Below are 26,753 nucleotides of genomic sequence, written 5' to 3' on the forward strand. Positions count from 1 at the left end.
GTTAGCACGTGTCTGATCCCATAAAGAAGCCATTGTTACTGAGGTTGTAAACATCATCGTCCCCGGCGAGGTGTGGACAGATGTTCGCATGATGCCGTCACAGCTCCTCGCAGTGTCATCACCTCCGCACACACAGAGCCCTGAAGCTGGAGGAGGACGGACGGACGGGGGGGGGGGGGGGGGGGAGTGTCATCCACCATCCCTCTCGCTTCATCCCTGTTCCTTCCTGGGGGGGGGGGGGGGGGGTTACTGCATCTTCCTCTTTGTGAAACCTTGTTTTCTGGGTCTCAAAATGAGAAACAGGTTTGATTGGCTTTCTGACAGGCTGTATTTGGTGTCAGGTGCTCCACGAACATGAACAACCACCTCAGTAAAATTGCTTTCGTCAACGAAAATTGTGACTAAATATCGTTGTCACGTGAAGAAAAAGAGACGAGACGCAACGAAAATGCTGGTCATGTGACGATAACGATAATTAAATATATGATGCAATATCGTAGAGGAACAAAAACGAGACTAAAATGAAGATTACAAAATAAAAACTGCTAAAATGTGTCTTCATTTTCGTTGACCAAAACGAAATGAAATGTTCTAACAAAGATCCTTAATGTCCATGTTTTCAGTAGTTTCCGCTGGTTTAATGTCCATGTTTTCAGTAGTTTCTCTGGTTTAATGTCCATGTTTTCAGTAGTTTCTCTGGTTTAATGTCCATGTTTTCAGTAGTTTCCTCTGGTTTAATGTCCATGTTTTCAGTAGTTTCTCTGGTTTAATGTCCATGTTTTCAGTAGTTTCCTCTGGTTTAATGTCCATGTTTTCAGTAGTTTCCTCTGGTTTAATGTCCATGTTTTCAGTAGTTTCTCTGGTTTAATATCCATGTTTTCAGTAGTTTCTCTGGTTTAATGTCCATGTTTTCAGTAGTTTCTCTGGTTTAGTTCTGCTGGGTGACGTTAGTCCTCAATCCCAGTCGCTGCAGCGGGGAATCAGATCCAGAAGATGCAGCTGCAGGTTAGAGGCTGATGCCGTTAACACAGAGCTCTATGTTCATGTCCATTAAAAACAAAGTTACATAGAGAAACACTGGGATCTGCTCTGGGGGGGAGAAGAAGAAGATCCATCTTTGGATACACTTTCCTACATAGACGTGGAAAAGAAAACCCAATGTGTCGTCGAAAAAGAAAAAGACAAGGAGAAATGCGGAAAAATAAATATAATATTAAGATAACCTTGTTTGAATTGTAAAATGGGTTTGGCTAAATACAACCTTGGACTAAAACGAGACTAAAATGGTCCTGGACAATTCTGACAGACTATAAGACTACTATAAGACTAAAATACTCAGAATTTTAGTCGACTGAAACTTGACACGACTAAAAGGAGAATAAACGTGACTAAAACTAATAAAAACTAAAATGATAGCTTGACAAAAAGACTAGACTAAAAGTGAAACAGGCTGACAACAACACACTACACGTCAGCAAGTGCTGATTCTGTCACATTTCCAGGGGTTGTATTTGGCTTTCCTCACAGTTAGAAACACAAATATCAGGATGAATGAATATTGTGTTTTCTCCCCGCAGGCTCTGAACGGCTTCGTCCTGGTGGTGACGGCTGAAGGGGTCATCTTCTTCTGCTCTCACACCATTCAGGATTACCTCGGCTTCCACCAGGTACTCTCCCAGCTTTCTGTTTGTTACTTTGTTGTGAGTCCTCCAACAAGGATTCTAATCTCCTGAATTCAATATGGTTTGAAGTAATCGTGGATTTTTCACTCGGGTGATTCCGGTTGGTCTCAGTTCTGAGGCTGCACGTTCACGACTGTTGAGTTTACAGCAGGTGGACGGCGAGAGCAGCAAGTGAACGCATCGCCCTCTGTGCCCTCAGGACTGTAAGACTCTCACATATGGAGCAAGAGCTTTAATCCAATTAGCATCACAACAAAGCACAGCTTCCTCCGGTCTAATCCTGTTTAAGAGAATGTGCTTATCAATGTACTCAGAGTCTGTCTGTCTGTCAGACCCCCACATGCAGACGCAGGAATCCACACTGAGCGCTCCAGTAGATGTGCACACACTACGGTACATATGACTGAAGCGTTTACCGACTACAGCGGTAACGAAGCACCTGCAGCCGCTGGAGAGCCAGATAAACACAGCTCCGATGGCGGGGATCCAATCAGGACTGATCGCTGGTCACTGACAGATAAGAGAGCGGGCCTGTCGCTCGTTTGTGGTCAGATTCCTAGAAAACGTCCGACCAGGGCTTATCAGCGTTATTGGATCATGTGCTGAAGACGTGGCGGACAGTTTAGCTGCTCTCAAAGTGTAGATTAATATAATGAGTTGATTATTTCATCTCATCAGAAATTAAACCCTTCAGGAGCGGCGGCTCAAGTTACACCCCGGGACAAAGTCGGGGAATCACCTCTGCACATTTGTATGTCTCAAGAAAACACCTGCATGAGTAGAAATATACTAATTACAGTGAAAGACGAGTGTTTGCAGACGGGGTTAAAGGGTTTAAAGGGTTAAAGCATCCTTCCAGCTGATTGAGGGCAGATCAGGTCCTCGGGTCAAATCCCAAGCATGTCCACGCTTGGATCAGGACGCAGTCTCATACCCGGAACCCTCCTTATTTCCTGTTGCACACTAGTGTCGTTTTTGTCAGCCTGTTTCAATTTTAGTTTTAGTCTAGTCTTTGGGTCAAGCTATAATTTTTAGTTTTACTCACATTCATTCTCCTTTTAGTCGTGTCAAGTTTTAGTCGACTAAAGGTCTGACCATTTTAGTCTCGTTTCTCATTTCTTATTTCCATTGCGTCTCGTCTCTTCTTCATCAGGTGATAAAGGTTCATTGACGAGGATATTTAGTCATAATGTTCGATGACGAAAGCAGCTTTATTGCACACCTCCTGATGCACGTCTTCACCCCGGCCGTCCATTTCATCTCTCCACTCGTTTTCATGCTCTCATTTAAAGACTCGCTTTGACTTCTTGACTCTCTTTAGTTTGCATTTCAAAAGATCTTTTAATGTCTAAATGAGAGTGGATCAGTCTCAGACTCTGGATCTGATCAGGAGGCTCAGACGTCACAGAGACACTGGTGGAATGTGAGAGTAGGTTTTCTGGTGATGAAGTTGTTTTACTCGTCAAAGAGCCAAGAATGTGAAACACTGTTCAGCTCTGTGATGTATCAACCAAAAAAAGCTGCGTGAGATGTCTCCATCCAGGACGAGCTGGAAACTGGTGCCTAAAGGATGTAGCTCTTCAGAAGTGAAGCTCGCGCCTCCAAGAGTTAGTTTTAGGTGTTTTCCAGGAGGTCAGCTCCATCTTTCCTCAGCTTATCCACTTGAAAACAAACCATGTGGCTCAGTGATGTCAGACTGTTTTTTTTGTTTTGTTTTAAGCCCGAACTGGTCACGATCCGGTCTCGGTTTGCGTTTAGCGCCGCCGCTGACGCCAGGCTGCACAGCCACATCATGTGAAGCTCAGAATCTGTTTGAAAAGCTTTTCACCTCACACTTCTGCCTGTCAAAATTCCTCCCGGTGACCCGGGGCTGACTCCTCCCTGCTGGGAGGGCGGTTCCACTCGGGTCCAAAGCTGGCTCATGCTGGTACTGAGCGACACATCACGGCCCCAGCAGGTCCTTGGCTTCGTTTCAGCCATTTGACTTTAACATCGAGCAACACTTGATTTCTTTTGGCTCCACTTCAATGCGAACGGCCTCAAACGCGGCCTTCCCCACACCGGCCGGCGGTGGTGGGTCTTCGGCCCAGACGTCCACGCCGCGGCAGCGCGGCAAAGCTGCACTTGTTTTCCACATGAACCTGTCTCCCTGATTTAAAGATTAAGCCCGGTGTCCTGTGGTGTCGTCCTGTCAGACTGATGTGATGCACCAGAGTGTGTTCGAGCTGATCCACACCGAAGACCAGCAGGAGTTCAGAAGGAACCTGCACTGGGCCCTCAACCCCCCGGTCGGCCCCGGACCCCCCACGGATGCTGCAGGTGGGTTTAATGAGCACTCACAAAGCACACTAGAGAGCTGAGTGTTCTGGGAGCGGCGGCTGCAGGCCGTCGCCGCTCCACTCCACCGGGAGGCAAGAGTAGAGATGTCAGACTTTGTTTTTCCCCCTGAACACAAGGTCAGGAAGAGGTGAGAGGAGATGACCTTTGAGTAAAGCCTCCTGAGATGTAATCTAAATGTTTCAACACGCACACACAGTATAGACAGAGAGGCGAGCCACCAGGGGACAGGGGGCATCACAAAGCAACAGAAGCTCTTACTGTACACCTGGATTTACTCACCTGTCGTTGAGGTCCTGCTGACAGCTCACTCGTCTAACAGACAGGAACTGTTTTAAACATGTCATAGTAGGAATACTGACCAGGGTTTTTAACTGTGTTCAGGTGGAGGGTCGGCACCGGACTCCTGCCTGGTGAGCTACAACCCCGAGCAGCTCCCACCTGAGAACTCATCCTTCCTGGAACGAGCCTTTGTCTGCCGCTTCCGCTGTCTGCTGGACAACTCCTCAGGCTTCCTGGTAAAACCTCGCTTGGCTCAGTCCAAACTTCGTCATCACTTATGGCACTTTTCCACTAGTACCTACTAGTACCTACTCGGTTCTACTAATCTCAGCTCGGCCTGGTTTCTTTTCCACTACAATCCAGCACCTGGATCAGAAGTAGGAGGTTGGAGTGAAGATGCTGTGACGTATTTGATTGTGTATCTAAAGGAAGAAGACAACAACACTAAAGATGTAGAACCTGGAGGAGATGATAGATGTGCTGCTGGGTCTGTGGTTTGTGTTCCATATCAAGTTAAAAAATGAGAGTGAGAGAAGTTTCAAGCGGCAACGCTTTTTAATTTTTGTTAGTTTGTCTCAGCTGCTGAAAAGTCAGCTGGAGCCGCGAGCAGCTATGAAGAGACAGAGCTCCTGGTAGATCTGGTCGTTCCTTATCACCGTCTAGATCCCTTTTTAATTCTCTCCTCAGCACCAGGTTTATGAACATCTGCACCTCAGAGTTGGATCACCAAACAGACTTTTGCTGCCGTTGCTGGTGGAATAAAATGAACCAGAAGCCGTCAGAGTCTCTTTCGCTGATGTCACATCCTGACTCAGACGTCTGACTCCAACCCCCCCACCAATCGGTGGCCTGTAGTGTGATGATGTCAGATACAGCCGACTCAGCAGCTTAGAACCTCAGCAGAATAGATACAGAAAAGTATCTACTCGGCACGTCAGACCCCTAGTGGGAAAGAACCAAACCAAGTGGAGCCGAGCCGAGTCGAGTAGGTACTAGTGGAAAAGCGCCATAAGAGTCACTCTGTCAAAACTACCGATAGACGGGACCCTCGTTAGTGCGCTGTCGGCTCCATGGCGTGCCACCTTGGCCCCTCCGCGATCAGAGGCCACCATTCACTCCTGTAATCCGCCTTAAGAGAATCTCGGGGTCATGGGGAAAAAGGTCTTAATCCTCCCAGCAGCCAGCGCTGAAGAAACCTGCTCAGTCAGGGTCGCTCGCTCCACGCCGGCCTCCGGCTGATGGGGGATTCGCGGAGGCCGAGCGGCGCTGAGCTGAGACGGACCGACACCAGTCCCAAGGAACCTAACATGGTTTCAATATGTGACTTTTAACAGGAGTTACAAATTATCATATGAATCATTGACAAGCTGATCAGCGGTGATGACGGTAGAGAGCGGCCACCATTAAACACTTTCTGCTTCTCCAGAAAGGTGCTTGCTTCACTTCAGGGCTGGAGACGTCGTCCAATACCACATTTCTGCTTCTGTTAAGTGTTTATATGTAAAAATCTGCTGTTCTTAGATTATGTTTGCACATTTATGACGGCAGAGCTTTAAATGATCCCTTTCCTCGGAGGGAGCAGTGAGCGTCCCCCATGGATGCATCAGGGCCGTCCTGCGTCCTCAGGTTCCCTGACCGTATCCCGGGGCCCACAGAGGGGTCCAAACCTCCCCGTCCTCCCTCCCATCGCGTTTGCGTGAGCAATAAGCCAGGTTTCTGCTTCTGTGTGCCGCTCGCGGTGGCTTTGTTTTTCATAATCCGTCCTGCTATTCAGGGCTGGATTCCTGACACCACGACCGCAGGTTCTTAAACCCACCAAGGTCAATTAGCCAGAACTAACAGAGGAGGAGAAGGAGGGGGTCTTCACACGAGATGCCACAGGGGGGGGGGTTCTAGGTTTTCATAACACTTCAAAATCCCACATGTGGCCTGCTGGAGGTTAACAATCCAGAAGCTGGATTACGCTTTCATGAGGAAGTCTTCTCCGCGTAGATCTGCTGAAAGTTCCTCACGTGTTCACGAGGAAGAGGGTCAGAAGTGGAAGAAAAGTGCAGACGTCTGTTTACTCGCTGACTGGCGTCTCCCGCTGGCAGCAGCCGGCCGTCATCTTCTCAATGGTGAGGAGGAGGAGAGGAGAGGAGACGGTTTACGTCCCAGTTCCACTGACATAAATCCTGAGGAGTCATGTGACCAGAGGGAGTGAAACTGGAGCATCCAGTGTGTTTACGGTGTAATGTGAGGAGGTTCAACGTTCCCCGGCAGGATAAATACGTCTGATGCTTCTCGCAGCGGCACTCGCGTGTCTGTCGTGGAGGTCTGAGACGGCGGGAGCTGAGCAGGAATGAATCATGATGAGGTGGTTGATTCATGGATGGGATGATGTGATTGAGTCAATTCCTTTCAGCCGCTGAACATCCAGGGCAGGCTGAAGTTCCTCCACGGTCAGAGCCGTCAGCCGTGCGACAGCGAGGGCAGCGCCCCGCCTCAGCTCGCCCTGTTCGCCATCGGCACGCCCCTGCAGCCTCCGGCCATCCTGGAGATCCGGACCAGGAACATGATCTTCAGGACCAAGCATAAACTGGACTTCACGCCGATGGCCTGCGACGCCAAGTACGTAACGCTGACGGCTGTTGCCGTGGTTCCTGAGTGCTGCTGCTCGTAACGGCCGTGTCCTCTGGTTCTCCCGGGCGTTCAGGGGGAAGATAGTCCTGGGCTACACGGAGGCGGAGCTGAGGGTGCGGGGATCGGGGTACCAGTTCATCCACGCCGCCGACATGCTGTACTGCGCCGAGAATCACGTCCGAAGTAAGTTCCAGCTAGTGTCGTTTCTGGCAGCCGGTTTCAATTTTAGTTTTAGTCTAGTCTTTGGGTCGAGCTATTATTTTAGTTTTTATTAGTTTTAGTCACGTTCATTCTCCTTTTAGTCGTGTCAAGTTTCAGTCGACTAAAAGTCTGAGCATTTTAGTCTTATTTTAGTCAGAATTGTCCAGAACCATTTAGTCTCGTTTTAGTCAAAGATTGTATTTAGCCAAACCCATTTTACAATTCAAAAAAGATTATCTTATTATTATATTATTGTTACCTTATAGACTCAAGAATACATTCATTCCAGATACAGAAGACTCTAATTTGAGTTTACAACATATTTATTTTTCCGCATTTCTCCCCATCGTTTTCTTTTTCCACGACACATTGGGTTTTCTTTTCCACGTCATCTTCTGGATCTGATTCCCTGCTGCAGCGACTGGGATTGAGGACTAACGTCACCCAGCAGAACTAAACCAGAGAAACTACTGGAAACATGGACATTAAGGATCTTTGGTAGAACATTTCGTCTCAATTTTGTCAACGAAAATGAAGACACATTTTAGCAGTTTTTATTTTGTAATCTACATTTTAGTCTCGTTTTTATTCCTCTACGATATTGCATTATATATTTAATTATCGTTAATGTCACATAACCAGCATTTTCGTTGCGTCTCGTTTCGTTTTCCTCAGGTGATAAAGGTTCGTTGACGACGATATTTAGTCATAATTTAACTTTAGTCCCAGCTGCTCTGGCGCTGCACAGCTGGCGTTGGACCCAGCGAGGCTCAGCTCAGACCTAAAGGTTACTGGTGCAGATTTGCTGCACGGCTGGAAGCACGGATGGAGAGCTGAGGGCGCTACGCCGTCTCTGTTGCAGCCGTAATAATAACTTCACGTGTTGCAGTGAAACGGGTAATTTCTTGGGAAACACACAGACGTGTCCAGTATTTTTCTGACTTCTATCTGATGGCAGCATTCTTGTGATGTTTGTTTTCACGTCCCTGAAAGATCTGTTCTGCTCACACTGAACATGCCGCCCTGGAAACAGGCCTGTGGTCACGCGACCAGCTGAGTCAGCTGTGCTTTAATGTCACAAGTCGAGAGATCGGTGTGTTTGACCTCAGTTTTACATTTAAATCAGCATCATGGCAGTAACTCCGACCCATTATCTCTGTTGTTGATGGAGGAAATCCCTGAGCCAGAGTCAAGTGTCCTACTTAGCTTGTGCACCAGATGACCCGGTTAGCCGTTACCATGGCGCCCGTTAGCGCCTCACACACACTCACTCAGATTCACATGTAAAATGTATGTCGTGGAGCAAGAAACGCTTGCAAACGCAGTGGAAAACACAAAACCAGCCACAAATACACAAACAGAGCGCATCACAAACTCATAAATTATGGAACAGAGAATGAATTTAAAACACTTAAACGCAACCTCAGGAAAGATGTAACCGAGTCAAAATAAGCCGAACCCTTGTAAGGTTTTTGAGTTTTACAGAGAGTAAATCCTTTGTGAATTAAAACAATGAGGCGCCTGTTCAGCTTGATGTTTCTATTTAAACTTGATTTGTGAGCAGGAATCAGCTGATTTAAGAGTGATGCCATAAACCTGCAGGAACGACACTGGAGCCGTTCAGACACACGACTTATATCCTGCTTATAGACCGAAAGCAATAACGTCTAAAGTTTCAGGGATTAATTTTATATTGATTTATTTATTTAGAAAATGTAATTTTTTTGTGAATGAAGAGTTTTATTTTGCTACTGTTCCTCCTGTCCCAAAATAAGAGTTTATGTTACTACAATGATGTCGTTCTTACCAGCACATCCTCATGCTTTCTTTTGTTTCCAATCTTGATGTTCACAGGTCTCCCCAAAATGTATTATTATTATTATTATTATTATTATTATTGTTATACTTGGAGTATTTCAGAGCTTGTTAAGTGTAATGGTAGTGATAGTTGATGTCGCAAAACCTGAAAAACTTTGTTTAGAAGTTTGTGTGATGTCACAGACCCGGTCAGAGCAGAACTATCCATCCTCTCCATCTTCATCCACACCAGCAACAAACCATTAAACAATGAAGTCAATCATTAACTTCATATTGAAATAGGCCAACAACGCTCTGAAACGTATACTCCTCCTTTAGGCGACACCTCATCGTAATGAAGGGTTTTGTGTATGGATGGATGGATGGATGGATGGATGGATGGAAGGAAGGATATACGGATGGATGGATGGATGGATGGATAATATCATATCTCAACAAGGAAAATCTCCTGTAGAGGTCTGAAGGATCTCCTGTAAAGGTCTGAAGGATCTCCTATAGAGGTCTGAAGGATCTCCTGTAGAGGTCTGAAGGATCTCCTGTAGAGGTCTGAAGGATCTCCTGCAAAGGTCTGAAGGATCTCCTGTAGAGAGCCGAAGGATCTCCTGTAGAGGTCTGAAAGATCTCCTGCAAAGGTCTGAAGGATCTCCTGTAGAGGTCTGAAGGATCTCCTGTAGAGGTCTGAAGGATCTCCTGTAGATGTCTGGAGGATCTCCTGTAGATGTCTGGAGGATCTTCATAGAGGTCTGAAGGATCTCCTGTAGAGGTCTGAAGGATCTCCTGCAAAGGTCTGAAGGATCTCCTGCAAAGGTCTGAAGGATCTCCTGCAAAGGTCTGAAGGATCTACCGTAGAGGTCTGAAGGATCTACCGTAGAGGTCTGAAGGATCTCCTGTAGAGGTCTGAAGGATCTGCTGTAGAGGTCTGGAGGATCTCCTGCAGAGGTCTGGAGGATCTCCTGCAAAGGTCTGAAGGATCTCCTGCAGAGGTCTGAAGGATCTCCTGCAGAGGTCTGGAGGATCTCCTGTAGAGGTCTGAAGGATATCCTGTAGAGGTCTGAAGGATCTCCCGTAGAGGTCTGAAGGATCTCCCGTAGAGGTCCGGAGGATCTCCTGTAGATGTCTGGAGGATCTCCTGTAGATGTCTGGAGGATCTCCTGTAGATGTCTGGAGGATCTCCTGTAGATGTCTGAAGGATCTTCATAGAGGTCTGAAGGATCTCCTGTAGAGGTCTGAAGGATCTCCTGTAGAGGTCTGAAGGATCTCCTGCAAAGGTCTGAAGGATCTCCTGCAAAGGTCTGAAGGATCTCCTGTAGAGGTCTGGAGGATCTCCTGTAGAGGTCTGAAGGATCTCCTGTAGAAGTCTGAAGGATCTCCTGTAGAGGTCTGAAAGATCTCCTGCAAATGTCTGAAGGATCTCCTGTAGAGGTCTGAAGGATCTCCTGTAGAGGTCTGAAGGATCTCCTGTAGAAGTCTGAAGGATCTCCTGTAGAGGTCCGAAGGATCTCCTACAGAGGTCCGGAGGATCTCCTGTAGAGGTCTGGAGGATCTCCTGTAGAGGTCTGGAGGATCTCCTGTAGAGAGCCGAAGGATCTCCTGTAGAGGTCTGGAGGATCTCCTGTAGAGGTCTGGAGGATCTCCTGTAGAGGTCTGGAGGATCTCCTGTAGAGGTCTGAAGGATCTCCTGTAGAGGTGCGAAGGATCTCCTGTAGAGGTCTGAAGGATCTCCTGCAAAGGTCTGAATGATCTACCTTTAGAGGTCTGAAGGATCTACCGTAGAGGTCTGAAGGATCTCCTGTAGAGGTCTGGAGGAACTCCTGTAGAGGTCTGAAGGATCTATTGTAGAGGTCTGGAGGAACTCCTGTAGAGGTCTGAAGGATCTATTGTAGAGGTCTGAAGGGTCTATTGTAGAGGTCTGAAGGTTCTCCTGTAGAGGTCTGAAGGTTCTCCTGTAGAGGTCTGAAGGATCTCCTGTAGAGGTCTGAAGGATCTCCTGTAGAGGTCTGAAGGATCTCCTGTAGAGGTCTGAAGGTTCTCCTGTTGTATTATTATTATTATTATTATTATTATTATTGTTATACTTGGAGTATTTCAGAGCTTGTTAAGTGTAATGGTAGTGATAGTTGATGTCGCAAAACCTGAAAAACTTTGTTTAGAAGTTTGTGTGATATCACAGACCCGGTCAGAGCAGAACTATCCATCCTCTCCATCTTCATCCACACCAGCAACAAACCATTAAACAATGAAGTCAATCATTAACTTCATATTGAAATAGGCCAACAACGCTCTGAAACGTATACTCCTCCTTTAGGCGACACCTCATCGTAATGAAGGGTTTTGTGTATGGATGGATGGATGGATGGATATACGGATGGATGGATGGATGGATAATATCATATCTCAACAAGGAAAATCTCCTGTAGAGGTCTGAAGGATCTCCTGTAGAGGTCTGAAGGATCTCCTGCAAAGGTCTGAAGGATCTCCTGTAGAGGTCTGGAGGATCTCCTGTAGAGGTCTGGAGGATCTCCTGTAGAGGTCTGGAGGATCTCCTGTAGAGGTCTGAAGGATCTCCTGTAGAAGTCTGAAGGATCTCCTGTAGAAGTCTGAAGGATCTCCTGTAGAGGTCTGAAAGATCTCCTGCAAAGGTCTGAAGGATCTCCTGTAGAAGTCTGAAGGATCTCCTGTAGAGGTCTGAAGGATCTCCTGCAAAGGTCTGAAGGATCTCCTGTAGAGAGCCGAAGGATCTCCTGTAGAGGTCCGAAGGATCTCCTACAGAGGTCCGAACGATCTCCTGCAAAGGTCCGAAGGGTCTCCTGCAAAGGTCTGAAGGATCTCCTGTAGAGAGCCGAAGGATCTCCTGTAGAGGTCTGGAGGATCTCCTGTAGAGGTCTGAAGGATCTCCTGTAGAGGTGCGAAGGATCTCCTATAGAGGTCTGAAGGATCTCCTGCAAAGGTCTGAATGATCTACCTTTAGAGGTCTGAAGGATCTACCGTTGAGGTCTGGAGGATCTCCTGTAGAGGTCTGAAGGATCTCCTGTAGAGGTCTGAAGGGTCTATTGTAGAGGTCTGAAGGTTCTCCTGTAGAGGTCTGAAGGTTCTCCTGTAGAGGTCTGAAGGATCTCCTGTAGAGGTCTGAAGGATCTCCTGTAGAGGTCTGAAGGATCTCCTGTAGAGGTCTGAAGGTTCTCCTGTAGAGGTCTGAAGGATCTCCTGTAGAGGTCTGAAGGAACTCCCGTAGCTCATTCAGAAAGATGACTCTCGTGGTCTTGCGTTCCTCCCAGGGACCTGTGCTCTGCCTCACGGGGGACGGCGGAGGTTAGACGGAGGTTAGCTATGATTCAGCTCAGACTGGGCCGTGGCTGCAGGGCCACCAGTCTGCAGCTCAGCTGAGCAGCTGGTTCACCAGCAGCTCCATCAGCTACTGTATCTGTGACCCTGACTGCAGAGCGGAGATGACAGTGCTGCCGCCGCTGCAGTCATGCAGCTGTGACTCTCTCTGACCACCCGCACTATAGTTCTGTTTGCACTGATGATTGTTGCTGATGTTGCTATTCTCAAAGCTCTGCGGTGCCGTCAGAGTCCCAGAAGCCAGCGGTGCTGCAGGGCTCGTCTATAACGCTGCAAAAGAAGCAAATCCAGCCACTGCTTGGCCATGACGACAGGCTGAACAGCTGCAGCTGAGCTCAGCGCCAGCAGCTGGGTCCTGTCACACCAAGGATGATGAATGAGCATTAACCGCAGCATGTGAAGTGTCACGTTTTATCTGAACGTCTTTGTCTGAGTCCAGGCATCACGGGTGATTACAAAGATATACGGCCATTTACATGGAAGTGGGTTTTTATGCAAAATGTGAAGCAGATTTATTTAAAAGTTAAGAAAAACAATCAAATGTGGCTGATGGGAGACCTACCTACTCCAGTGGCGTGTAGCCGTGGAGATGAGGAGCTCTGGTGACGTATGTGTGCAAACAGGACTTGCACCATGTGCACATAGCTGAAGTGAACGTCAGCATGTGAGCGGCACGCTCGGCTGAGCAGATGCAGCACGAGAGCGTGCAGCCTGCAGGCCGCTCTGAACATGAGCAGCAGTGACTCAGAGCCTCCAACGTGTCGTCCGATGTGATTGCAGTGATAAAGACGGGCGAGAGCGGTCTCACCGTCTTCAGGCTGCTCACCAAGGACAACAGATGGAAGTGGGTCCAGGCCAACGCCCGGCTCGTCTACAAGAATGGCAAGCCCGACTACATCATCGCCACCCAGAGGCCTTTGGTGTGAGTGTTGGTCCGTCCCACCCGCAGGATTCCTGAGTTTTACTCCATGCACTCATTTACGTGTTTATTTCTTGGTGTGCAGGGATGAGGAGGGGGAGGAGCACCTGAGGAAGCGGTCCATGCACCTGCCCTTCACCTTCACCACCGGGGAGGCTCTCCTCTACCAGACCGGCTTCCCGCTGCACGGCTTCCCAGACTCCTTCCAGGGCAAAGCCAAAGGCAGCAAACCCAAGAAGGGCAAAGTGGACGGCAGCGCCTCGGAAGACCTGAACCCGAAGTCCCTGCTGGGGGCGCTGATGAGCCAGGACGAGTCGGTGTATGTGTGCAGGCCGGACACGGAGCCCAAGGAATCCTTCCACACCGGCTTTTGCAGTAAGAGCGACGGGCTGGAGGGATTGTCGAGCAGCACCAGCTGGAACACGGGGTCCAATGGCGAGCTGGGGAGATACAGCGGCTCATCGTCGGGTTTCGACCCTCTCCTGGCCACGCTGGACTCGCTCTCCCTGGACGGAGGGGAGACCTGCTCCAACAGCGAGCTGTTCAGCGCCCTGGAGAACCTGGGCCTGAATGCTGAGGACCTGGAGCTGCTGCTGCTGGACGAGAGGATGATCCAGGTGGAGCTAGACCCCAACCACGTCCCCTCCCTCACGGACCTCCTCACCAACAACGAGATCCTCTCCTACATCCACACCTCCCTGGAGAACGGGAGCGAGGAGCAGAGGAGCAGGAGTGGGTTGGGGGTCTCCAGCCAGGACCCCGCCCAGGGCGTCTCTCAGCAGGCGTGTCTGCCCCCAGCCGCACCCCCACCCTTCCCCGGGGTCAGGCACCCCATCGTCCAGCTGTCGCAGCAGATGCAGCAGCACATTAAAGCTCAGACCCAACCTCTGTCCCATCCCGGGACAGGCCACCCCGGCGGCCCGAAGGGGGTTCCCCAGAACCCCTGGGTGGGAGCAGAGGACCCCCACCAGTCCAGCAGCAACATCCATCAGCATCAGACGCCACTCAAGTCCACGTTCAAGCACTTCCACCCAGCTCTGGAGTCCAGGCAGCAGTGGGGCCTCCAACAGACCCAGCAGCAGGCCAGCGGAGGAACCACGGCGTTGCTGGACTTCCAGAAGCAGCTCGGCCCGGCAGCAGACGGCTGCTGCGTCCCAGCCGGACACCAAGCCTTTCCTGCACACGTGGAGCTCAGCCGCCCGGATTACAGCAGCTCCCATCCAGCGCTGAACGCCTCAGCCACTCCGGACATCTGCCACCATCACGGCTCGGCGTGGCCCTACCAGACGCCGGGTCACCAGGACCAGAACCACCCCCAGATGCTGCAGCAGGCTCCGCCTCCAGCGCCATGTCTGTCCAACGGGTCTCCCGGCTCCGCTCTGGAGCTGCAGCAGCTGCTGTCTCTGTCGCAGCCGCAGCACAGCCTGCCGTCCCTAGAGGCCTACAGCGTGTTCGGCCCGACTCCAGACACCAAGGTAAGAGCCCACCGCCAACACTGGACCCGCCTGACCCGGTTCTGGAGGGGTTGTTGGTTTTTCTGTGTGATTGCTGCAGAGTAGGAATCAGTGATATTTTACCGTTCACGATATACCGTCAAAAAAATTCTCCATGGTAAGAATTTGTCATCTCGAGGTAAAAACGATAAATTCCCGTTGATGACGGAAGGAAGGAAGAAATGAGCCAGAAAGAAAGAAAGAAAGAAAGAAAGAAAGAAAGAAAGAAAGAAAGAAAGAAAGAAATAGAAATGAGCGAGAAAGAAAGAAAGAAAGACAGAAACAAACAAATGAGCAAGAAAGAAAGAAACAAACAAAGAAATGAGCCAGAAAGAAAGAAAGAAAGAAACAAACAAACAAAGAAATGAGCCAGAAAGAAAGAAAGAAAGGATAAATTCCTGTTGATACGTTTTTGTGTAACAAACATGGCGGAACGGGGATCTTGCATCAATTCAATTTAATTGGTGTAGTTAAGTAGTATTCAGTATTCTTTTAGAGCAGTGATTTGGGGGCTCCAAAGACTGAATGTGGTGATAGATTTATAGTTAAAAAGGTGGAGTTGAAATGGTATTTTTTTATCGTCATTTTTATCGTTATCAGGATAAATGCCAGAAATTATCGTGATAAATTTTTTAGTCCATACCGCCCATCCCTACTGCAGAGTGGTCCTTACACCGTTAAAATCTATGATTCTGATTAATGAGCCTCGTCAGCACGTCATGGAGCTGTTAATCACGTTTGTATCGGGGCGTTCAAGCAGGGAAACATCCCAACCCTCCAGGACTTAAAGACCCCTGGTCTCTCAGCCAATAGCAGCCGTGGCTGCTGTTTGTAGCAGTTGCTCATCGTTAGTCGTTGCGTTCACTTAGCCACTTGGGGTCGGAACTTTGGTGCGCAGCATTTATATACCAATGATGTCCAAGAAAGGTTTGAATAATCTCTGCTTGTCAACCACAGGTTACCTGGATTTTGACAGAGATTAGAAGGAAGAGGAAGGAAGAAGCGTTTCAGTTTATACTTGTCACGGTTCAGACAGACGACCAGAGGACCACAATTGCGTCACACAAGAAGGTTTATCAATCCTTCAGGGGAAAGGGAAGTTGGGAGTGAATGAGGGCTTCAGGGGGTCCAGGGGGTTCAGGACGTCCAGGGGGTCTGTGTGTGTGTGTTCCCCCGGCAGCGATCACGGGAGCTGGAGGATCCGGGCAGTCCTGGGGGAAACACACACACAACAGAACAGGTGAAAACGGAACAGTAGTGCAGTCAAGGGCAAAGCAGAAAACGTAGTCGGGGGCAGAAGGCAGGTCAACATTACCGGGGCAGGAGATCAAAGTTGGGGTGGAATCCAAGTCCGGGTCACAGATGGGAGTCAGAGAGACAAGCAGACAGGCAGGGTTCCGGTGCAGGTTTGCAGACGATCTGACAATGGAGAGCTGAAAGACGGGGCTTTAAATACTGGGAGAGGTTAAGTGGAGAATGCAGTGCAGCTGGCAGGTAAATCAGAGCAGCGTGGGGGCAGGTGGAGCTAATTGGATAGAGGGTCAACAGGTGGAGTGACAGGGCTCATGACAATACTACAAAAACGTTCAGACCACGTCACAGTTACGCATACTCAGTCTGTTACTAAAGTTGCTTTTGTCAACAAAATTATGACTAAATATCCTCGTCAACGAACCTTTATCAGCTGAGGAAAACAAGACGAGACGCAATGAAAATGCTGGTCATGTGACGATAACGATAATTAAATATATAATGCAATATTATATATAATAATAGATCACATAAACTTAAACTTAAACTTAAACTCTAACGCTAAATTGTTTCTTCATTTTCGTTGACCAAAACTAGATGAAATGGTCTAGCAAAGATCCTTAATGTCCATGTTTTCAGTAGTTTCTCTGGTTTAATGTCCATGTTTTCAGTAGTTTCTCTGGTTTAATGTCCATGTTTTCAGTAGTTTCTCTGGTTTAATGTCCATGTTTTCAGTAGTTTCCTCTGGTTTAATGTCCATATTTTCAGTAGTTTCTCTGGTTTAATGTCCATGTTTTCAGTAGTTTCTCTGGTTTAATGTCCATGTTTTCAGTAGTTTCTCTGGTTTAATGTCCATGTTTTCAGTAGTTTCCTCTGGTTTAATGTCCATATTTTCAGTAGTTTCTCTGGTTTAATGTCCATGTTTTCAGTAGTTTCTCTGGTTTAATGTCCATGTTTTCAGTAGTTTCTCTGGTTTAATGTCCATGTTTTCAGTAGTTTCTCTGGTTTAATATCCATGTTTTCAGTAGTTTCCTCTGGTTTAATGTCCATGTTTTCAGTAGTTTCTCTGGTTTAATGTCCATGTTTTCAGTAGTTTCTCTGGTTTAATGTCCATGTTTTCAGTAGTTTCTCTGGTTTAGTTCTGCTGGGTGACGTTAGTCCTCAATCCAGTCGCTGCAGCGGGGAATCAGATCAGGAAGATGCAGCTGCAGGTTAGAGGCTGATGCCGTTAACGCAGAGCTCTAGGTTCACGTCCATGAACAGATCCATCTTTGGAGACACTTTCTACATAGACGTGGAAAAGAAAACCCAATGTGTCGTCGGAAAGAAAAAGACGGGGAGAAATGCGGAAAAATAAATATGTTGTAAAGTCAAATTAGAGTCTTTTGTATCTGGAATGAATGTATTCTTGAGTCTATAAGGTAACAATAATATAATAATAAGATAACCTTGTGTGAATTGTAAAATGGGTTTGGCTAAATACAATCTAAAATTCGATTGTAGGAGGACATTTCAACACAGCTTTTGCTCTGTTTGGTCCTCCTCTCTTCAGTCTCTGAATGAGCAGATCTGCCAGTTTTCCTCTGATCTGTTTATTTTGAGCTCTGATGCGTTGACGCTGCCCGAAGTCAGTGTTGCCCTCAAATATCAGTAAACATCATCAAACCGTGCGCCGCAGGATCAACAGCCCCTCGGCTCTTTGCCGCTCTCTTTCACCGTCGCCAAAATGGATTTTTTTCCGAGTCAGCACACAGAGGCCTCCGGCCATGATGCGAGCAGGCGTGTCCTGTAAAACAGAGGAGAGGGCTGGACCGGGCCGGCTCAGTGGAGACTGATGCTTCAGGAGGAGGAGGAGGAGTTGGGTTCGCCTCTACAGGAGGATCAAATTAAACATCAGGAGGAATATTTACTCACATATCAGCCAGCTTAATTATTAGGTTTATTTAAAACTGGAGGTCTTTGTTGGGCTGCTGGGGCGGAAACCTGCAGCAGTCTGGACTCATCCTTCAAACCGTATTCAGGTTACTTCCCAAGCCGGCGTAAAACTGCAGGGAAGCTCCTCAACGAGTATGCTGTTCCAGTAATGACAGAGCAGCGAGAGCCGAGGCATGTCAACCTAAAAGCACAAAGAGGCGAGCTGCTGGAGGCCCAGACGACATCTCGCTGTAAAATATAATGAGGCCAAACTGCCAAACTCCAGTCTGAGGCCGGTGACGAGCAGGAATGCACCTGTGCTGCATCACCACCTCGCTGCACCTGAGCCGAGAGGTAAACACAGGGAACACAGAGCTGGTGAGAAACCAGAAACTTTACCACATCCGGCCCGGTTTGTGCAGGATCAGCCGGGCCTCTTCGTTCCTGGACTCCCCTCCGTCGTTTTCTGGATCATTGTCCTGCTGCCGTGTGTTTTCCCAAGCACGACAAGCATCACTAGTGTTTACAGAGGAAAAACAAACTCGGAATAACAAAGGAGATCTAATGAAATTGGAGCGGATGGGCCGGGGAGAGGGAGGACACAATAATGAATAGAATCGGGCCGGGCCGCGGCCGGGCCCGGAGTTGGCCGTCCCCAGCAGGCATCCATTCATCGCCGACCCTTTCAGCCCCGCTGTTATTCTTCAGGGTCAGTGACTGTCGCTGAAAGAAAAATACTGGCAGGATGGCCAGTCAGGCATGAGCGGCGCTGACCTACAATTCACCGTCATAATTACCTAATGCTGCAAAAGCAGGGGGGGGGACACCCCGGCTGGAGATACACACTCAGACCTCCGAGGTGGATCTGCAGAAGCATTTTAGTGATAACAAGGCTGGGGGAGGCTGGGGGACGGGTTCAGAACCCCCTCCTCTTCCTCCTCTTCCTCTTTTCATGTTTTATAAATGAGTCAAATGCAGAACACGGAGAGCAGCTTTGTTTGAAGGTTGACAAAAGTCCCAAGTTCCAACGAGGACAGGTGTGTGAGGACGGGTGGGAGGACAGGTGTGTGAGGACGGGTGTGTGAGGACGGGTGGGAGGACAGGTGTGTGAGGACGGGTGTGTGAGGACGGGTGTGTGAGGACGGGTGGGAGGACAGGTGTGTGAGGACGAGTGTGTGAGGACGGGTGTGTGAGGACAGGTGTGTGAGGACGGGTGGGAGGACAGGTGTGTGAGGACAGGTGTGTGAGGACGGGTGTGTGAGGACGGGTGGGAGGACAGGTGTGTGAGGACGGGTGTGAAGACATGTGTCAGGACAGGTGTGTGAGGACAGGTGTGTGAGGATGGGTGGGAGGACAGGTGTGTAAGGACAGGTGTGTGAGGACGAGTGTGTGAGGACGGGTGTGTGAGGACGGGTGTGTGAGGACAGGTGTGTGAGGACAGGTGTGTGAGGACGTGTGTGTGAGGACGTGTGTGTGAGGACGGGTGTGTGAGGACAGGTGTGTGAGGACGGGTGTGAAGACATGTGTGAGGACAGGTGTGTGAGGACAGGTGTGTGAGGACAGGTGTGTGAGGACGGGTGTGTGAGGACGGGTGTGAGGACGGGTGTGTGAGGACGGGTGTGTGAGGACAGGTGTGTGAGGACGGGTGTGTGAGGACGGGTGTGAGGACGGGTGTGTGAGGACAGGTGTGTGAGGACGGGTGTGTGAGGACGGGTGTGTGAGGACAGGTGTGTGAGGACGGGTGTGTGAGGACAGGTGTGAGGACGTGTGTGAGGACGGGTGTGTGAGGACGGGTGTGAGGACGTGTGTGAGGACGGGTGTGTGAGGACAGGTGTGTGAGGACAGGTGTGTAAGGACAGGTGTGTGAGGACAGGTGTGTGAGGACGGGTGTGAGGACGGGTGTGTGAGGACGGGTGTGAGGACGTGTGTGAGGACGGGTGTGTGAGGACAGGTGTGTGAGGACAGGTGTGTAAGGACAGGTGTGTGAGGACAGGTGTGTGAGGACGGGTGTGTGAGGACGGGTGTGTGAGGACAGGTGTGTGAGGACGGGTGTGTGAGGACAGGTGTGTGAGGACAGGTGTGAGGACAGGTGTGTGAGGACAGGTGTGTGAGGACAGGTGTGTGAGGACAGGTGTGTGAGGACAGGTGTGTGAGGACAGGTGTGTGAGGACAGGTGTGTGAGGACGTGTGTGAGGACAGGTGTGTGAGGACGGGTGTGTGAGGACGGGTGTGTGAGGACGGGTGTGTGAGGACGAGTGTGTGAGGACGGGTGTGTGAGGACGGGTGTGTGAGGACGTGTGTGAGGACAGGTGTGTGAGGACAGGTGTGTGAGGACATGTGTGAGGACGGGTGTGTGAGGACAGGTGTGTGAGGACAGGTGTGTGAGGACGGGTGTGAGGACGGGTGTGTGAGGACGGGTGTGTGAGGACAGGTGTGTGAGGACGGGTGTGTGAGGACAGGTGTGTGAGGACGGGTGTGTGAGGACGGGTGTGTGAGGACGTGTGTGAGGACAGGTGTGTGAGGACAGGTGTGTGAGGACGGGTGGGAGGACAGGTGTGTGAGGACGGGTGTGTGAGGACGGGTGTGTGAGGACGTGTGTGAGGACAGGTGTGTGAGGACAGGTGTGTGAGGACGGGTGGGAGGACAGGTGTGTGAGGAGAGGTGTGTGAGGACGGGTGGGAGGACAGGTGTGTGAGGACGAGTGTGTGAGGACGGGTGTGTGAGGACGGGTGTGAAGACATGTGTGAGGACGGGTGTGTGAGGACGTGTGTGAGGACAGGTGTGTGAGGACAGGTGTGTGAGGACAGGTGTGTGAGGACGTGTGTGTGAGGACGGGTGTGTGAGGACGGGTGTGAAGACATGTGTGAGGACAGGTGTGTGAGGACAGGTGTGTGAGGACAGGTGTGTGAGGACGTGTGTGAGGACAGGTGTGTGAGGACAGGTGTGTGAGGACAGGTGTGTGAGGACAGGTGTGTGAGGACAGGTGTGTGAGGACGGGTGTGTGAGGACGGGTGTGTGAGGACAGGTGTGTGAGGACGGGTGTGTGAGGACGGGTGTGTGAGGACAGGTGTGTGAGGACAGGTGTGTGAGGACGTGTGTGAGGACAGGTGTGTGAGGACGGGTGTGTGAGGACAGGTGTGTGAGGACGGGTGTGTGAGGACAGGTGTGTGAGGACAGGTGTGTGAGGACAGGTGTGTGAGGACGTGTGTGAGGACAGGTGTGTGAGGACGGGTGTGTGAGGACGGGTGTGTGAGGACGGGTGTGTGAGGACGGGTGTGAGGACGGGTGTGTGAGGACGGGTGTGTGAGGACGGGTGTGTGAGGACGGGTGTGTGAGGACGGGTGTGTGAGGACGGGTGTGTGAGGACGGGTGTGTGAGGACAGGTGTGTGAGGACGGGTGTGAGGACGGGTGTGTGAGGACGGGTGTGTGAGGACGGGTGTGTGAGGACGGGTGTGTGAGGACAGGTGTGTGAGGACGGGTGTGTGAGGACGGGTGTGAGGACGGGTGTGTGAGGACGGGTGTGTGAGGACAGGTGTGTGAGGACGGGTGTGTGAGGACGGGTGTGTGAGGACAGGTGTGTGAGGACGGGTGTGTGAGGACGGGTGTGTGAGGACGGGTGTGTGAGGACAGGTGTGTGAGGACGGGTGTGTGAGGACAGGTGTGTGAGGACAGTAGGGCTGCAACTAACGACTATTTTAATAGTCGACTAGTGACCGACTATTGAAACGATTAGTCGACTAATCGGATAATTAGTGATTTTTTTTTTTAAATTTAGTGTGAGGTTGCTTTAATTATGTGGCAAATGATAATAAACACAAGAAAGATGGCACTAGAGCCCTGCTATAGCGGGACTGTGTTCTTCATCCTGCTCCCGCTGCATTTCTGACCATTACCCCCCGCAACGTGTGTTCCACTCCCGCCCCTCCCGCAAAACTCTGAGAATTCATGCCCACACGGCACACAAGAAAGATGCATTAGTGTCTTCTCCCATCCCGCAAGAGAAAAGTCCAGACAAATCTATGTGATTTAATGTTAACATGATCATTGTGGAGCTTGATGGATAATTGACAGTTCATAGGCACCTGACTGAAAGTTAGATGCAAATCAATCATTGTCATCAACGCACAAGCCTTTTTTCGCCTTTCGCGCTGCATCAATTATGTGATTGAGGTTATAGCAACGAGAGTAGCTGTGAGTGGCTCAAATAATACTAATAAATAACATAAAATAAACAAAGCTTAGAATGAAACGAATTAATTTAACAAATGAATCGCTTGGCCATTACATTGCGGAGGGAGAGAATGTTGCTGACTGACTGCGGTCCCGGGCGTCTCTCTTCCAAGATGCGCCACAGACACTAAATGCCGTTTCTCCAAATATCTGACTTAATTTAATACTTTGTCAGGCATAACGTTAACGCTTTCTTTTAAAGCCAAAATACGCTTAATATCTTACCAAGGCGTGTAAGGACGGGTGTGTGAGGACAGGTGTGTGAGGACAGGTGTGTGAGGACGGGTGTGTGAGGACAGGTGTGTGAGGACAGGTGTGTGAGGACGGGTGTGTGAGGACAGGTGTGTGAGGACGGGTGTGTGAGGACAGGTGTGTGAGGACAGGTGTGTGAGGACAGGTGTGTGAGGACGGGTGTGTGAGGACAGGTGTGTGAGGACAGGTGTGTGAGGACGGGTGTGTGAGGACAGGTGTGTGAGGACGGGTGTGTGAGGACAGGTGTGTGAGGACAGGTGTGTGAGGACGGGTGTGTGAGGACGGGTGTGTGAGGACGGGTGGGAGGACAGGTGTGTGAGGACAGGTGTGTGAGGACGGGTGGGAGGACAGATGTGTTAGGACAGGTGTGTGAGGACAGGTGTGTGAGGACGGGTGGGAGGACAGGTGTGTGAGGACGGGTGTGTGAGGACAGGTGTGTGAGGACAGGTGTGTGAGGACGGGTGTGTGAGGACAGATGTGTTAGGACAGGTGTTTGAGGACGGGTGGGAGGACAGATGTGTTAGGACAGGTGTGTGAGGACGGGTGTGTGAGGACAGGTGTGTGAGGACAGGTGTGTGAGGACGGGTGGGAGGACAGATGTGTTAGGACAGGTGTTTGAGGACGGGTTTGTGAGGACAGGTGTGTGAGGACGGGTGGGAGGACAGGTGTGTGAGGACGGGTGTGTGAGGACGGGTGGGAGGACAGGTGTGTGAGGACGGGTGTGTGAGGACGGGTGGGAGGACAGGTGTGTGAGGACGGGTGTGTGAGGACGGTTGTGTGAGGACGGGTGTGAAGACATGTGTGAGGACAGTTGTGTGAGGACAGGTGTGTGAGGACAGGTGTGTGAGGACGGGTGTGTGAGGACGGGTGTGTGAGGACGGGTGTGTGAGGACAGGTGTGTGAGGACAGGTGTGTGAGGACGGGTGTGTGAGGACGGGTGTGTGTGGACAGGTGTGAGGACAGGTGTTCTAACAGACTCCCTCTGTGTCCAGGTGGAGGACAGCTGTCTCCTCAGCTACGCCCGGACGTGTCTGCTGCCCGGCACCAATGGACTGGCCCCCCGCGACGTCCCCGTCCCGCGTCCCACCCCGCTGCCGGCGCTGCAGGACGGACAGAAGCCCGGGTTCTTCCTCTGAGGACCGGCAGAGGACAGACCCATCTTAGTCCGGAGGAGACGGCAGAGGACACCTGCAGACCCGTCTCAGTCCGGAGGACACGGTTCCGTCCCTGCAGACCCGTCTCAGTCCGGAGGACACGGTTCTGTCCCCGCTTCTGTTTTGGTTTTCATTCTCTCAAGGAAGTTTTCAGTTCCTACGCCTGAAAGATTGTCCTGGAAACATGGACTCTGACCAGAACCTGAAGGTTCCGGGCCCAACCTTCCCTAATGAGCAGCAAAAACAGGATGTGAGATTTTTAGTGCGTACGAAACATTAGTACGTACTCAATAGTATGTACTATCCATACTCAATAGTATGTACTATCCATACTCATTCTGGAGAAATGTATTAGTGTGGATTGATGGACACTAGCTAAGCAGAAACTGGTTGCTAAGTGATACGTTTATGTCATAAGTATAATATTAAGTATAATAATATTATTATATAATATTAATATTATAATATTCGTATATAATAATATTATATAATGTCATCTTGTTTGGGCCAGAATAAAGGGGAAAGAGCGGAGTGGTGCTGCTACTGTTACCATGGTAACAGCTGCTACTGCTGCGGTTACAGGAGTTGTTACCATGGTAACAACTCCCCCTCCCAACGGCAGGAAGTGACGTGTGGCTCTGAGTAGTACGTCCGAATTAATGCATACTACTGATATTTACTCAAAAGTGTGCTGAACTTAAGTATACTTTTTAGTATATACTGTTTAGTATGGCATTTCGGACGCACCGCCGGTCACACTCATCAGTGGGGCTCATCTCCGGATCACCCCGGACCCCCACTGAGACATAAACATAAGTGACCCTTTGTCAAGCCCCGCCCCCGTTGCTAGGTGGCTCCCATTGCTAGGTCGCCCCCGTTGCTAGGTCGCCCCCTTGCTAGGTGGCCCCCGTTGCTAGGTGGCCCCCGTTGCTAGGTCGCTCCCGTTGCTAGGTCGCCCCTGTTGCTAGGTCGCCCACATGCTAGGTTGCCCCCGTTGCTAGGTCGCTCCCGTTGCTAGGTCGCCCCCGTTGCTAGGTCGCCCCCGTTGCTAGGTCGCCCCCTTGCTAGGTCGGACTAAACTGTCATCTCTCCTGTTCACTTCCATTGTAAAAACAAGGTTTTATACCACTTTATTTCTAATTATTGGAACCAAGTAAATCAACAGCAACTAGATATAAATAAAAAGTACTTCAGGTACCGTATATTGAGTTTAAAAAACTGACGTTTTCAGCAAAAAATAGATCTTTTGATTAGTTTAGCTGATAACACGGTTGAAGGTGTGGCCGTCCACATTTATCCAAAGCAGACATTTTCCCTAATTTACCATTGGTTTTGGGATGAAATGTATTCATGTGATTCCCTCTGGGTAGCGGTTGTCACTTTTACAACCGCGTAACCATTTAAAGATAAATAAATAAACGCTTTCGCGGTTGTAGAGCAGACTTTGTTTTGGCAGCGAAAATTATGACTAAATATCGTCGTCAACGAACCTTTATCACCTGAGGAAAACGAGACGAGATGCAACGAAAATGCTGGTCATGTGACGATAACGATAATTAAATATATGATGCACTAAAATGAAGATTATAAAAAGAAAATAAAAACTGCTAAAATGCGTCTTCATTTTCGTTGGCCAAAACGAGGGGAAATGTTCTACCAAAGATCCTTAATGTCCATGTTTTCAGCAGTTTCCTCTGATTTAATGTCCATGTTTTCAGTAGTTTCTCTGGTTTAATGTCCATGTTTTCAGTAGTTTCTCTGGTTTAATGTCCATGTTTTCAGTAGTTTCTCTGGTTTAATGTCCATGTTTTCAGTAGTTTCCTCTGGTTTAATGTCCATGTTTTCAGTAGTTTCTCTGGTTTAATGTCCATGTTTTCAGTAGTTTCTCTGGTTTAATGTCCATGTTTTCAGTAGTTTCTCTGGTTTAATGTCCATGTTTTCAGTAGTTTCCTCTGGTTTAATGTCCATGTTTTCAGTAGTTTCTCTGGTTTAATGTCCATGTTTTCAGTAGTTTCTCTGGTTTAATGTCCATGTTTTCAGTAGTTTCTCTGGTTTAATGTCCATGTTTTCAGTAGTTTCTCTGGTTTAGTTCTGCTGGGTGACGTTAGTCCTCAATCCCAGTCGCTGCAGCGGGGAATCAGATCCAGAAGATGCAGCTGCAGGTTAGAGGCTGATGCCGTTAATGCAGAGCTCTAGGTTCACGTCCATTAAAAACAAAGTTACATAGAGAAACGCAGGGATCTGCTCTGGGGGGGAGAAAAGAAGATCCATCTTTGGATACACTTTCTGCATAGACTTGGAAAAGAAAACCCAGGGTGTCATTGAAAAAGAAAAAAGCAGGGAGAAATGCGGAAAAATAAATATGTTTGTAAACAAATTAGACTTGCAGCACGGTGGCTTGGTGGTTAGCACTGTTGCCTCACAGCAAGAAGGTCCCCGGTTCGACTCCCAGGCCCAGCAGGGTCTTTCTGTGTGGAGTTTGCATGGTCTCCCCGTGCTTGCGTGGGTTCCCTCCGGGTACTCCCGCTTCCTCCCACAGTCCAAAAACATGCGTAGTAGGTTAATTGATGATTCTAAATTGCCCGTATGTGTGAGTGTGAGTGTGCATGGTTGTGTGTATATATCTGGTCCTGCGATGGACTGGTGGTGACCTGTCCAGGGTGTAACACCTGCCTCTCCCCTGAAAATAGCTGGGATAGACTCCAGCAGACCCCCGTGACCCCCGTGACCCTGCAAAGGATAAAGCGGGTATAGATAATGGATGGATGGATAGACTCAAATTAGAGTCTTCTGTATCTGGAATGAAGGTATAGCCTATTTTCAGACCACTATTTTTATAGAGTCTATAAGGTAACAATAATAGAATATTAACTTTGTTTGAATTGTAAAATGGGTTTGACTAAATACAATCTTTGACTAATACTGTGTGTGAAACTTGACACGACTAAAGGAGAATGAACGTGACTAAAACTAATAAAAACTAAAATGATAGCTTGACCCAAAGACTAGACTAAAACTAAAATTGAAACAGGCGGACAAAAACATCACTAGGCAGTACGGGTCGGATTTCTGCAAGTTTGGGGCTAAAAATACGCTGCACCCTCACAACACTACAAGTGTTCCTTTTACTAATACAAAGTTTGAAAAAAAATAATCAAGTGTTTTCAATTTCGATACAAAAGTAAAAACTAGGATTTTTTCCATCGATGTGAACGAGAGGGACGACTGTTTTGTCCAATCGTATGTTCTGACCCG

The 26,753-nt window shown here is 49.2% G+C and overlaps 1 protein-coding gene across 1 annotated transcript in view; it reads left to right on the forward strand.

Moving 5' to 3' along the window:
* Window positions 1-23,607, forward strand: part of LOC133425419 (aryl hydrocarbon receptor-like) — a 33,745-nt gene extending 10,138 nt beyond the window's left edge. Inside the window, exons 4-11 of the mRNA XM_061716268.1 lie at window positions 1,578-1,667; window positions 3,878-4,001; window positions 4,404-4,537; window positions 6,706-6,911; window positions 6,997-7,106; window positions 13,065-13,206; window positions 13,289-14,678; window positions 23,337-23,607. Coding sequence (XP_061572252.1) covers window positions 1,578-1,667; window positions 3,878-4,001; window positions 4,404-4,537; window positions 6,706-6,911; window positions 6,997-7,106; window positions 13,065-13,206; window positions 13,289-14,678; window positions 23,337-23,480 — 2,340 coding nt within the window. The 3' untranslated portion in view covers window positions 23,481-23,607. The remainder of the gene's footprint in view (window positions 1-1,577; window positions 1,668-3,877; window positions 4,002-4,403; window positions 4,538-6,705; window positions 6,912-6,996; window positions 7,107-13,064; window positions 13,207-13,288; window positions 14,679-23,336) is intronic.
* Window positions 23,608-26,753: the final 3,146 nt, after the last annotated feature.

This window comes from Cololabis saira, chromosome 24, assembly GCF_033807715.1.
Source record: "Cololabis saira isolate AMF1-May2022 chromosome 24, fColSai1.1, whole genome shotgun sequence".
In the NCBI taxonomy this organism is placed as follows: Eukaryota; Metazoa; Chordata; class Actinopteri; order Beloniformes; family Belonidae; genus Cololabis; species Cololabis saira.